The following is a 14,243-nucleotide window of genomic DNA, read 5'->3' as shown; positions in this document are numbered from 1 at the left end:
GAATAATAATAAATTTTTGTTGCGCTCGGTGGTTTTTGAACAGAGAGCTCATCCATTTCGGCAATTTTCCATCTTGGCCATGCTCAAATTAGGCGTCTTGCAGGCTCTGAATTCAATATTATGACGTACCGATTTCCAAAAACAACTAAATTCGTTACATTTACTTGTGACACGACAACGTTCACTGGGCACAAATGCAGTGAATCGCTTTTACAGAGACTGCCACACAAAAACTGAAATCGATTGCGGAATCTGAAAAATAGCTTGGTATGAAAAAAATTAACCTCATAGATTGCAATTTGTAACAAAACTAATTTATATACAATTTATCTCTGCAATATTTTACAAATAGTTAAGTTAATTTATTTTATTTCATCTTTGTTTACGGTTGATCTTTTAAAGATTCAGTCTTCTTTGGTATATGTAAGTTTACTCAGTAATGGCAAAACTGTTTGGTTATCACATTACTGAATAAATTAACATGTACCAGTGAAGACTTAATTTATCTGCTTTTGTAGCCAGCGTGATTGCAGGTTCTAAATTTATTTATGCTTTTTAGAGTTAAAAACAGTCTTTTATTGCACACCTCCAGCTGAGAAAAATATGACAAAGCAAATACTTAGAACAGACAATATTAACAAAATACCGGTCTTTTGCACAGATGTACTTAAACTCGGCAAATGCAGGCAAATGTGTTCACTGTATATGTCCTTTGCTTAAAAAACAAATGCTAACTAAACGCGACTGCCTCGAGAGCAAGCCAGTATTCAATTAAGAATGTTCTGTTCATTAAGAAATGTCCACTAATGCATTCGGCGGCTGAAAAGGTTTGTAACATAAGTGTGCAGATGCATAATTTGTTGGTTTTTTTTTTTTTTTTTTCGTCCCCTAGTTCGGCGACTATAAAACACTTCCTTCCTCACCTGACAGTCAGATGTTTTTCGTAAGGTTAGTGCCAAGCACAATAACAGCATGAATAATGCGGTGTTAAAATCTTGAAAAGAGTGGCTTTTTCGGACAACAGGATCAAAAACATTTGAATAATAATAATAAAAAAAATAATCAGCTGAATCAAACGGTGCCGCAGTGGGTTTATAATAGTTTTATGATCGCAAGGTCTTTTCATAATCTGTCATTAAGCGCTGCTTGCGGGGAGAAACAGGTTCAAACAGCGATCGACGCTTTTTTCTTACAAAAAAAAATCTCTCCTGAATTCCTCTGTAAGAGTTGGTCTACATTCAGCACACGGAACAGCTTGCTGCTATTTGAATCACTCTATTTCGGAGATCAAGATTGAAGAAAAGTTTTCAGACCAGTAGCGGGACATTTTGGAGACCGGAAAGGTCAGTGAATTTTAGAAGAGGACACGGTTAGATTTTTGCAGTTGTATAGCCATAGAAACAAGTATTGCCGACTAAGTGAATACGTACGGTTGAAAATTTATCTTGGAAACACTTCCGAATGTATATATTTTGCAGTTGTTTTCACAGGGAGATATCTTATTTCTATAAGCATACACGGTTTTACACCTATCGTTAAATACGGCTTAGTATCACAAGAGATCGAGATATTACCAATGTTTTTGTAGCGATACTTGTCGTATATGTGGATCAAATTTTATTGGATATCTTTAATTCCCCAGAGGCTATTAGGGAATCAATAGGATCAACCCGTTTCTCCTCGAGAGGAAATGGAACTGCTACAGGGCACACATTAGATTTAATGCTCGGTGATTGGGCAAATCTTAGATACGTGTTTTCCAGCTACTTCGATTTTCAGGGGTGTTAAATTAATAGCGGTTCTCTTTCCGGCAGGTGCTTTGTTTTGCGAACTGCGCTTTACACGTTTTGATACCTCTGTCTGATTCTGGTATGATAGCTTTAAGGTGTTGCAAATGGAGTGTTTCCTTGCCAGAATAGTGTGACTGACGTGCGTTTTTGAATTTCAAGTGCTAGTAGCACTAATAGAGCTGCTTAATTGGTTTTGTTGTGTTGGCGAGGAGCAAAGACACAATGCAAACCCAAATAGCAGGATGTGCGAAAGTGAAAGCTCCATAGGGTTCTTTAATTTACATACGGCACACCTGCGCCTCACGTACTATAATAATAACAAAAAATAGAACCTATTGATAAAGTGCAGTTTAATTCCGTTCCTCATTGATTCGCGGCGCCTAAATTGTGCTATAAATCACGTTCGCTGTACTTTGTTCACAGATTCGCATGCCGAGAAGATCTCTTCGCAATAGCTTCGTTCGCGGTGTGGAAGCCGGCCAGAAATCAGCTTGTTTTTCACGATTAATCAGGCGACATGCAGAACTACGAGCAATATACTGCCACTACAGCCTTCGTTTGCCCGTTGTATCTGCTCACTATCGTCCTGGGCTCGCTCGGTAATGGAATGGTGATCTACTCCTATTTGACGGACAAGTCGATTCACCAGACTTTCAACTTTCTCATCACCAACTTGGCCATCGCCGACCTCTTAATCTGCCTTCTCTTCACGCCGATGCTGTTCATCTACCGAGTGTACCCGAAAGGAGAGATCATCGCGAACACGCCAGTCTGTGAAATAAGCTTGTTGTTGTCCATGTTCAGCATTTCACTGATGTATTTCGTGTTCCCTCTGTTGGCGTATCATCGAAAAGACGTCATGCTACGACCGCAGAATCCAAGGCTCTCTTTGGCGCAAGCACGCCTGGTGATGTACATTTTCTGGTTCCTCTGCATCTTGGCCTCGCTGTTCATGGTCCTACTGGCTCGAAATGAGTTCACAAGTGGTGACACCACCCCGAAACTTTACCGCTGCCTGTTGATCAACCAGCGCTTGGACACCTACGCGAAAATCTTCCTCGGCTACTCAGCGACCCTTTATGGCCTTTCCATTCTCATAACAGCCGTGACGTACGTCCAGATATTCCGAACGCTGCACACTCACATAGAAGGAGTGAATGGCTCGGCGGACGAGCGACACGTCACGAAGTTGTGTTTCTGGGTCGCCATCGTCTACACCGCTTTCTGGACCCCGTTTCTTCTCGTCCAACTTGGTGGCGTCTTTGGTACTTACACGGAGCTTCACTTTAACCTGCATGGCTGTTCTTCTGCTATTGGAGTGATTGGGTCAGCGGTGAATCCTGTGTTGTATGCGGTCATGAACCCTTACTACAGGACCAGGCTGTACCACGTGTTCAAGAAAGCGACTTGTCGCCAGTGACAGTAACATGCGAAGATTGCTGTTCATTGCTTGGTGTTGTAAAAGCTTAAAGCTTTAGGCTTAATGCTTTTTGGTTAGGAGATAACAAAAAGTTATCAGTGATTACAGTTGGTAATGTTAGAAATGACGAAGGTTAAAACATCTCTTACTGTGTATTTAAGTTAAATGTTTGGGATGAAGTTTTAAATGCTAAGAGTACCATTATTAACTTCTATTAAGGCTTAGCCTAGGTATAATTAAGTCGAAAATCTCAAGCATAGTGCTATTCCCTTGGCCTTATTTTGTTTTGCACATAAAAGGCAGGGGGATAACTTGAAAACCGCAAGGTTCATTTATCCCCTTGGCTCGACTTTAAGCACATATCTTTATTTTCTATGCAAATGCGTATCAAGTGTCTAGAGGGTCCTAGAGTGAATAAAGCATTGTTGTTGTTGTAAGAATACATGTATAGTTGAGTCGCTGGCTTGTTAAAGTATTTCTTAACTAAAACTTTAAATTTGTTGCTACTATACAAAAACTCGACCGTATCAGTTTTCTTGGAAACTGCACCATTTGTAACTGATGGTTCAGTCGACTCTAAAAGGAAAAATCATAGATCATTTATCAGGAAAACAGGCTCGTTTTTTCCGAACGAATCTGTTTCACACCTTTCTCAAGTTTAGCCGAGTTGATTCAAGGGTGCAACAGTTTTGTCTTGATTCCCCAATGAATCGTGAATTTTATCTTGACTTGCTTTGTCTGCCCTCGAAACTTGTTTTGCCATTGTGACACAAGACCGTGAGAAAGAAAAACAAACAAACAAACAAACAAACAAACAACAACAACAATAACAGGCAAGCTAAGTTTTATTCAACTTGTTTTATGTCGATTTATGGCTATCAATGCGGTAACTATCACAGGAGACACACTCGTTATTCCTACGAGTACGTATGTAAGAAATAACATGATGTATATAATATGTGCAAAGAAAGTTCGCTACGTAGGCTCTGATTTTAAGTGCATGTTACTAACATACTTTATGTATGATATCTGAACCCAGATATACGTTATACCAACTTTTCAGAGGTAATATAAGAAAGTAAACTATTCTGAAAAACTGAACTTGAATTTTGCGTCAGTTTATTGAACTGTCGAATGAAACAGTAATGTAAGAAAGAAAACCCAAAGAAATAAAATCGTGTCAGACGAGAAAGAGAAAAATAAATAATCATGAACGACGTGATGCGTCCTATGTTAAATTGTGTTTTATATGAAAAATGATTGCTCGCCTGCGTATCAAAGCTTCCTCATATCTGACTGGTGCCGCGGTATTTTATTTTTGATGTCAGATTTAACAAAGAGCGCAGCAAAAGGCGTTATCAGTTCACCGGTAGATGAAAAATAGTTTCGATCAAAAAATTCAATTATTCAGCGTTTAAAGATGATTGATTTTGCTAGGTCCTTTTTTTTAGGGAGGGGGGGAGGGGGAATCAAGGAAGTGGTGACAAGCCGACATTTTCTGCCAAATAGGTAAGTCTTTGCTTCCTTTTTTAAAGACTCACCAAGTATACAATCCTAGATGTTTTTCACTGGGCTTTTCTATTCAAATACCGACGCTCCATATTCTTTAGTCAGTGTCAGCAATAAACCGCTACGTTCTTCACAACAACAATTCTGTGAAAACAAATTAGTAATACCCCGAAGCAAGGGAACGTTGAATACCGACGATTGATTTGGGGCTGACGGAAATAAACGGTCGGGAAAGCTTCGGTCGGGAAATGTGTACCAGATGTAGTTTTAGTGGCTTTTTCGGTGCACGGCCCACAAAAAGACGGCTGTAGCCGGGAATCAACGCTGGTTCAGTTGTAGGGCTAGATTAAAATGTGTAGCGTCTAATCTAGGCTCGAGGCGTTTTGGTTCTTCCGGAAACAATGGCCTTCTTCCTGTCCCCAGTGTATAGTTGAAAACATGATAAATTAATGATCACGTGTGGGCGAACATTTGATCATGAAACTGGTGAGTGATTATTATTCCTGCATTGATTTCATCGTCAAAGCCGCTGCAATTGATTATTGAAGCCCTCGATCAATCGGTGGCATGGATTCAAGTTTCTTTTTTTTTTTTTTTTCATATTTTATTAACCTGCGTTCAGGCGTTCTTTTTCTCCCCGTTCGCCGAAAAAAAAGAACGCCTGATCGCAGGGTTAATATTTTGTAAACAAGATCAGCAAAAGAGCACGTGTGTCGGGATTTGAGGTCGGGTTTGACTGTTTATTTTTTGTCCTGCCAGCAAGGTTAGTCTGGTCAGAATCCACCTGCTGTGGAATGCCTGATAGTAGCCCTTAGAGCCTGTCTAGTAGTTCCCTAGTTCAGACCAGAGTCAAAAGACATCGAGAGGGGCCTTTGTTTATGTTCTTATCAATAAAGATGAAAAAGTTAGTTCTTCTAAAAAACATGCCCAATTCAAGACTAAAGTGCAAAAACCAGACCCTATTAATGATCAAAATGGCTAAAATCGATACCCTATTTATGACCAAAACGGCTGAAAAACCATACCCTTTGGGGTCGCTTATACCCTCCACCCACCCCAAGGTCTATGCCCACGAGGTAACTTTGGAATTCTTCAACCGACTGGTCATCTAGATCTTAACTGACTGGGTTTTTTAACCAATAATAATCCCTCTCACAGTCTGGCGTTTACTGATTGAATCCGGCTCTTGATCGTTTCATTCCTGTTGTTCGCCAACACCGATTCCATTGGGGTGCATTTAGTAGCTATTTGTGACCTACCCTCAGGGCTATTGATCTTGTTTGCCGGATTCATGCTTTTGATTTAGATTAGATTTCTTAGATCTAGGGGATCAAGCAAAAGCTTTTAGTACTGCTGACTTAGAGAACCAAAATTGGTCTTGAGCTCATCGGTGATTTTATCCGTGATCTAAGAATTTGGAACAGAAGAAATGTCGGACATAGCGAGGACAGTTCATGAGACTTGATATTGAGGGAGGGGTGGCAGGGAGTTTCAACTCTCCTCTTCCCGTACCTTTTCTTCTCGGGTTTTTGCCCATCATCCCGCCATACTAGATGGAGTCAGTGAAAACAATGATTACTGTTGTGGCGTGGGGACATAAATTTTCCCTGCGCGAGCCTGCGCATCTTAGAACAAAGGCAGCGGCTTCTCACAGAGAGCAACCGCACCAGAGCCTTTACGTTCTCAAAATGGCGTCCTCGAAAGTTCGTTCTCTGCTGAGATTGGGGGCAATTGCAAGTCCCAGAGTTCTACTGAGAAGTATGTATTCTATGTTTTGAGTTTTGAAGCTAATTTTTTTAAACCTCAATTTGCTTTTTAATAGTAAAAATTCCCAATGAGATAGGCAAAATTGCACTGAAACTAACTTGTTCTTATTGTCGTAAGCTTTGCTTGAACTCAAGTGTATTTACTTGTAAACAATTGCTTGGCGGTGTTTTTGAGCTGAAGCTTAAACGTTTTCACGTTAGCTTACAGGTTGTAGCGAAACCTAAGATCCCCGAAAGCTAAGACCTAAGACCTAAGACCCGAAAACGAAGACTCCCCTATTTTCTTTCTTTAACAAGACCTTTTTATCGTTTGTCTCACGATGTAGTCAGTTGAGATGTAGATCGCGACGTTTCGACTGCTTACTGCTAGTCTTCTTCAGGCGATAAGGTCGACTGATTGCACGGTATCATTTATATCAAAAAGGTCGGCTGTGACATGTCCAACTCCAGTTTTTTTCTTTTTAACAGCGGTAAAGTACTGTACCATCAAACCATCAACCATCAAACACCGGTTTTACATGTATTCCCTTAATTCTGCTCAATGGTTACCATATGAGAGCTGTTGGATTCTTGTTTCGTTGTTGTTTCTCAAACGGCCTTCATCTTTGAGTGTGGTACTATAATATAATGGTACTTTTCCTGGCCGAACCAGTGTGAAATGAAAACTGGAAGAAAATTGCCAAACCCTGTTCATTTATGTGGAATGTAACAACCTCAAGCACATTTTACACCAGCAGCAAATTTTTTGATACAAACTTCAAAAGAGCTTCAAAAACAGTACTTTTGTCGTTTTTAAAAAATAAACAAAACAGAGGGGGTCTTCATTTTCGGGTTTTCAGGTCTTTGTTTCAGGTTTTCGGGTCTTCTTTTTTGGGTCTGCATGTTTTACTGCTATTAGAAACATTAAAACCAGAGCGGAACATGTCCAGTGAGAAACCATAACAAGATCATATTAAATAAAGAAAATAAAGGGTCTTCATTTTCAGGTCTTCGTTTTTGGGTCTTCGTTTTCAGGTCTTAGGTCTTAGCTGGTGGGGGTGTTAGTTTTCGCTACAGCCTTAGCTTACACGTGCATGGGTAAATGGTACATCAATTAAATTTGGTCAACATAGTTTTATTCTGTGGTATATTCATGTAAAAAAAAAAAAAAATAATAAAATAAAAAAATAAAAAAAAAAACCCTTCAAAGACAGACACAGGCTGGAGCCTTCAATATCTGTTAAATTGTAATCATTCATCAATTCAATGAATGTTGTCTTTTCTAGATCAATACAAACGCAGACCTGTCTGTACTCGTGCATTCTCGTCGCAGCAATCAAGAAAATTATCAACTGAAGTTGTAGTCAAAGGTGATACCTGTTATTTTTAAAACTGTTCTGTGTATCTTGGAATCCCTTGTTAAAATTGTGGAATTACATGTAGTAGCAACTGGGTTGCAGGAATGACATGAGTAAGGTTGCCAATTTTGAGATTGAGTGTGCTAGCTTATTAAGGTAATTCCATCGAAATAGAACTCACAATAGATTTTCTTTCAAACTTTACCTGTTGGCTGCTTAAGTCAAGGGAACTTAAAATTTGAAATAAAACAGGGGGATCCCCATATTCATTTAGGAGCAGGAGGACCTTCAATAAACCCCATAATTCCAGAAATTATCTGCTTTCAGAAACATTTATATTTTAACCATTCAACTTATGCTTTAAGAGAACAGAAAAATAGGGAGAAAGTTAAACAAGAAATACAACAATGGATGTATTGCATCAATGTTAAGGAGCAATTTGATGTATGTTTCATGATAAAGGCACGCATACTGTATTTAGTCGACAGGGATTCAATATGTTCCAAGCATGGAGTGTTCTGGGATCACATATTATCGTTTACAAGTGCTAGCTATGCTCTCAATTTTTGTGATAATTTTTTACTCTGCAATAGAAGTTGGTCCATCTTCGCTACAGAAGAAGGTGATCTCTGCATTCAAACAAAATAAAAGAATCGTTAGGTCCCAGCACATGTTCCGAGGAAAAAATGATGATTTGTCTCTCACAAGCCAAGCCATTTATAAAAAGCCACCGTTTTGTATATGTTGTGTATATGCATGCACGAGCTCATGAGCATGCACTAATGATGGGAAAATTGTGCGCAGTAGGGCTGTGCAATGCAATTCTGAGGAATCACCTTAATGGAGGTTTCAAAGTCAGGCAAAATGACTGGTCCAACTGTTTGTGACTTGTTTATAATGTGTTGGTAGTGAGAGGTGCTTATCTTAAGTCTTTAACCTTCTGTTGTCTTGTTTGTTGTTCAGAGGATGCAGCTGTCGCACAGCTGTCTGAGTTTGGGCAGTATGTAGCCAGCATATTGCCAAAGTACATTCAGCAGGCACAGATAACGCAAACAAAAGAACTGGAATTGTTGATTGCGCCGGAGGGAATCATCCCTGTCCTTACCTTCTTGAGGGACCATACTAATGCTCAATACAAGTCTCTGGCAGACCTGACAGCAGTGGATAAGCTGGGAAAGCCTTACAGATTTGAGGTACATGTACAGTGTATGTTGCGGGTTTAATTTTAAAATCTAAAAATTTTAAAACCAGTTTGATTGTCTTTTGTTTTTCTTTTATCAAACCCTGACATTATTAAGCAAACTCTTTGGTTTGAACTTGTCTCAAGCACAGAACAGAAAGTAAAGCCTTTTTATATTTGGCCTAGTGGCTTGGGAGCTCAAAAACACTGAGGCCCGGTCTGTGGACCCCCATTACGGACAGGGTCCATGGACTACTCCTACGGACTCCCTCTATGGATCACCCCGAAAAGAGAATGAAAATTACAATACATGTACACGTAAATTTATAAAGATTTCTCTTACGGTTTGTCTAAGGCAACATTCATGCTACAGCAGAGAACTTTGAAAATGTGGCTTTATTTCTACAATTCAGTTTTGAAAAGGCTCTTCCAACGGGAGGAATTTCAAAATGCCACCTTTTCATTTTTGTGTAGACAGAAAACATCTTGAAAGCTTTTGGAAAACAATGGTGCCACGATAATCATGTTATTTCCCTGACTAAGTTTTCCTCAAACACAAATCCAAAATGACAGGTGATTGTTGCATTTTCAAATTTCTCTGCAATAATCATAATCATAATCATAATCATAATCATAATCATAATAATAATAATAATAATAATAATTTATTGCAGGGCTCGAAATTAACTTTTTCGTTCGGGAGCCAGCTGGCGACAAACGGAAAAATTTTGGTTGCCAGATCGTAAATTTTGGTCGCCAACTTATTTTATAAATAACCTACACAAGAACACGATTTTCTATGTTACTTTGCATGCAAGAAAAGTCACAATTGAAGAGCGAAAACAACTAGAAACAACATGAGTAACACTTAGTTATAAAGCTACCGTTGTTCTCAGGTGATATGTCTCTGGTCCGAAGGTGATGGTTGTCTCCATAGTCATTTTAAATGAAGCAAAGCATAAAACGTTTTAAGTCCCTGGTTTTCATTGTGAGACAAACACGGGTCCTTCCGTATTTTCTCTTTGCTACTTCTTTGAAATGCCGTTCTTTATTTTTGACGTGCTTTCCTCGAAGGATTCAAAGTTTGGATTAACCTTTTGGCTGAATCTTCATTCCCCGCACGTAAAAACTCACGTAATTCCTTCAACTGATTGGTATCTGCTGCCATTTTCGCGGCAAATGAAAAGCAAGTGGTGTTGAAGTGCGCCTGCAATCCCAGTTTCGGAAGAAGCCGATGAAACAATATGGCGCGCCGTGAACGCAGTATCGACGTGTTGAATTACATTCAATTTTTTCGATTATCTTGTAATATTCAGACATTATTTTACTGGGGACGGAAAGGTGACTTGTATACTATCTACCATATCCGAATGATTTCCTAATATAAGGATTTAAAAACAAAAGTTGTGTCGTGGTGTTCTTTAGTTATCGGACAAAACGTGAGTCGCCGGCTGGCGACCAGTTCTGAAAATTTAGTTGCCAGTGCTCAATTTTTGGTCACATTGGCGACCAGTGAGTCGCAATTTCGAGCCCTGTATTGATTTATTTTTCTGCAAAGTGTGGACAGAAAACGTTTGATACATTTTCAGTGTGAAACCTGAAAATGCATCAAATGTTTTCAGAGTGAAACCTGATCATTTTTCGGGTGTAAAAAACTCAAGTCTGTAACGGACTTGAGTTTTTTTAAACCCCAAAAATGATGTCCAAAAGCTATTTTTGGCAAAAAGAGAAGCTGGTGGCAGAAAAAGGAAAGTTTGTACATTCCATGGGTGGCTGAATCTGACTAATCTGGCTTGTCTTACTTTTAGCTTGTTTCTTGTTTTTATCTGTTATTTGGCTGAGCAAACTGGGAAGCCTGAGGGAGTTCACAAACCTGTGAGAGAATGAGCTGAACAAAATGGAGGAGGGAAAGTAGTACAAATTTCAAGACTTTCCAGAGGCTTCTCGGTCTTTCATACATGTACATACAATGGCCACAGCAAAGGAAATGGCAATGTGTAATGAATGATATAACTTGCGCCCAATCCTGAACCCAAGTCTGTTACATTTGCACAGTGTAATCCTTAAAATTTCGCCTACACAAGTGATCTACATGTATAATAATTAGACAAACCGTAGGTGAAGTCTTTATATATTATTTTTATTCTATTTTTGGGGTGGTCAGTAGAGGGGTATGTAATCCCTGGTGCTTAACTCTATTTCTTGTGGTGTGAAGTGTGCCTGTACTTCCTGTGGTACAGGTACTTGTCCATCAAAGTTTTACTCCTCAGCATTTTGAGCACATGGAAGTCTTTTTTTTTCTTTCTTCCTTGTTTTTTTGTAGATTGTGTACAATTTGCTGTCTCTGAGGTACAACTCAAGGATCCGAGTAAAAACATACACTGATGAATTGACACCAGTTGACTCTGCTGACCCAGTGTTTAAGATAGCAAACTGGTATGAAAGAGAGGTAAGTGTCCACATGTATACCAAGGCTAACATGTACAGTATGTGCAGTATTGTTTTGCATTTTCCTCATCTCTACATCATCTACTCCTATTCTGTAGTAATTTACATGTCAGAAATACAATCAACATGATTATTTGTGGTTGAAAGGTGACAAATATGCAGAATTACCTGCAGCTCCCTGAATAGTGATTGAGACTTCAAATGTAATAGAATAGAAGTTGTTCTTATTTGTCATCTCTGAATCCTTTTAGATATGGGACATGTACGGTGTGTTCTTTGCGGATCATCCAGACTTACGAAGAATTTTGACAGACTATGGGTTTGAAGGACACCCCTTTAGGAAAGATTTCCCTCTTACTGGTTATGTTGAGGTAATCGATTTAATGATTTTACACTGATCTGCTTTCATCCTTTCTTTCCCACTGTTGTTGTTAATCTTTATTTGAGTAAACATTTACAAGAGTAGTGTTGCAATTATGGGCACTCACTTAGTTAAATTATGTTTTAAGCAATCTCTCATTGTTGTTTCCTATTTTCCGTAACACTTTCTGTCATTTATGATACATGTTTGCATTGTACCAGACTTTTCACTAAGTGCTACATATAACTAAGTTTTCTCTTTAGTTAAAAGTACCTTTACAATGGTCAGCATGTGTTTACATTCAAAGTACAGTATTACCTGGAATCATTTGGCAATGCACATTGGCACGGGTGAACCGCAGTGGCAGAATGCATGAATTGCATGCGAGAGAAGCGAGATGAAACGGTGTGGTTCAAGAAAGAAACTCACCCAATTCACGAACAAAAACCTAGGTTGAAATTTTACTTTAATTTTTCAAATGGATGGATGAATGACTTACACAATAGCAATATCGTGATTTTATTGTTTTTCTGTTGAGATGAAATTCTTTGCGCTTTTGATAACCTACAGTGTGTTAACACACTTGTTTACTGAAATTTTTCCTTTGCACCGAAAGTTGTTCAGGGAAGGGTTTGTTATCAATTAACAGTAACTTAATCATGTCATATCAGCCTTTAGGAAAGTACCTTTTCCTATTTCATACATTTGATATACATTCATACATGCATGGCACGGCACGGCATGGCAGAGAACAAAACGAAACTGTTTCATTCTAATTATTGTTGTTTTGGTATCTCTTGTTATTTGGTCATATACCGAGTAATAAAATACAGCTATGAAGTTAACAAAGGCGATTAAGAGTATGAAGACACAACCATACGTATCTGGACAAGTCAATGGGTTTTCCCCTGGGTTTTGTTTTGGTTTCATCTCGTGTTTCATTTGTTCCTCCCAAGGTGGTCACATGGGAAAACCTCATGTACTGCCTTGTGAAACTGGTGGCTAATGTGCATATGAAGTCAGGTGGTACTGTAATGCAATTCTTGCTTTTAACTAGTGTGAATTGATGGTAAGATTGTACAGTGTGTACTTAATATCTTCATCACTGTAGTTTAGGCTTCAATGCCAAAATAAAATATAAATATGTATTTGTTTTCAGGTGCGTTATGATGATGAACTTAAACGAGTTGTCTGTGAACCAATTGAAATGGCCCAAGAATTCCGCAGGTTTGACTTTCAGACTCCTTGGGAGAATTTCCCAGCACACAGGAAAGAGGTAGAAGCTCTTCCAGAACAACTACCCAAAGGGAACAAGCCAGACAAGAGTTAATTGATTTCTTCATTTAGCTGTTTGAAAAAAGGTTTTGTAACAAAATACATCTTATTTGGTGATTGCATACAGGTACAGCTGCATTCTGAGCAGTGTTCTTTAATGATGGAAGAAGTCATTGCTATAATAAATTGTAAATATCTTATTACAACCAAATACACTGTATGTCCATTGGTACATGTGCCAATAATTAAAGAGCTTTCTTTTAACTGTCTATTTACTGTTTGCCTAAGTCTTTTACCATTCTGTGTGAAACTTGAACGATTTAAACATCAACAAATGGCCGAAATGAAAGATCGAGTACCTAAAAAACGACTGGGCACTAGCAGGTTAAATGACGTTTTTCTCAATATCTAAGTACCCATATGACCCCACCTCAAAGTTTCAGGAATTAGAAATTGGCTCCAATGTAACATTCATGCATTTTTACAAACTAAGAAAATGTGAAATCAAAAATAGTCTTACAGATTTCTGTTAAATCTTGGCTCTAAACACGATTCACCCGGACAAATCAACTGTGAAAATTTCATCATGGGTTGTATGGTAGGTTTTCTAGCAATCCTCGATCAAAGACAGGCTTTTACAACCTTGGACGGGAATTGGAGTCATGCCCTTTATATAGCCATGCACTCATGTGACACCAGGTATTGCATACGAGGAAGTGAGAGAAAATTAGAGCTCTTTTACTCGTAGTTTATCGACCTTTTTTGTCACATTTTATTGGCCCTAGGCTTAAACACATACTAGGATTTCACACCACCTTAACAGACCAAGTACATTTGCACACAAGTTGAGCTTGAAAAGCTGAGCTCTGAATGAGAAAATGTCTGTGATGATCATACATGCCGCTACATGTACAGACACAAAGGACACAGACCAAGAAACTCGTGTGGCAATTCAATTCAATTTTATGGGACATTCTGTGAGCAACTAGGATCGACTCTAAATGACTTAATGCATTTGTTTTTCCTCAGACATTTGCTATTGCCTAGTAAACACGTGGTTTAAAGCACTGGGTTTAGTGTTTTGCTAGCCAGCTAACACTAGCTGCCAGGCTCTAAATCACAAGTCTCAACATAAGCTCAACATGTTGTAAAATGTG

General features: G+C 38.7%; 2 protein-coding genes across 2 annotated transcripts; both read left to right on the top strand.

Moving 5' to 3' along the window:
* Positions 1–2,306: 2,306 nt before the first annotated feature.
* Positions 2,307–4,594, top strand: LOC145465211 (opsin Rh4-like). Its single transcript, XM_081448988.1, has one exon. It carries the CDS (start codon positions 2,308–2,310, stop codon positions 3,208–3,210), a length of 903 nt encoding a protein of 300 aa, XP_081305114.1. The 5' UTR covers position 2,307; the 3' UTR covers positions 3,211–4,594.
* A 1,663-nt stretch (positions 4,595–6,257) lies between these two features.
* Positions 6,258–14,227, top strand: LOC145465210 (NADH dehydrogenase [ubiquinone] iron-sulfur protein 3, mitochondrial-like). Its single transcript, XM_081448987.1, has 6 exons — positions 6,258–6,477; positions 7,751–7,834; positions 8,786–9,015; positions 11,326–11,451; positions 11,702–11,821; positions 12,971–14,227. The coding sequence occupies exons 1-6, from the start codon at positions 6,273–6,275 to the stop codon at positions 13,139–13,141; spliced, it is 936 nt and encodes a 311-aa protein (XP_081305113.1). The 5' UTR covers positions 6,258–6,272; the 3' UTR covers positions 13,142–14,227.
* Positions 14,228–14,243: the final 16 nt, after the last annotated feature.

This window comes from Orbicella franksi, chromosome 13 (assembly GCF_964199315.1).
Source record: "Orbicella franksi chromosome 13, jaOrbFran1.1, whole genome shotgun sequence".
NCBI lineage: Eukaryota > Metazoa > Cnidaria > Anthozoa > Scleractinia > Merulinidae > Orbicella > Orbicella franksi.
Note: the sequence above shows the minus strand (reverse complement) of the source record. Positions and strands in the feature narration are given on the sequence as shown.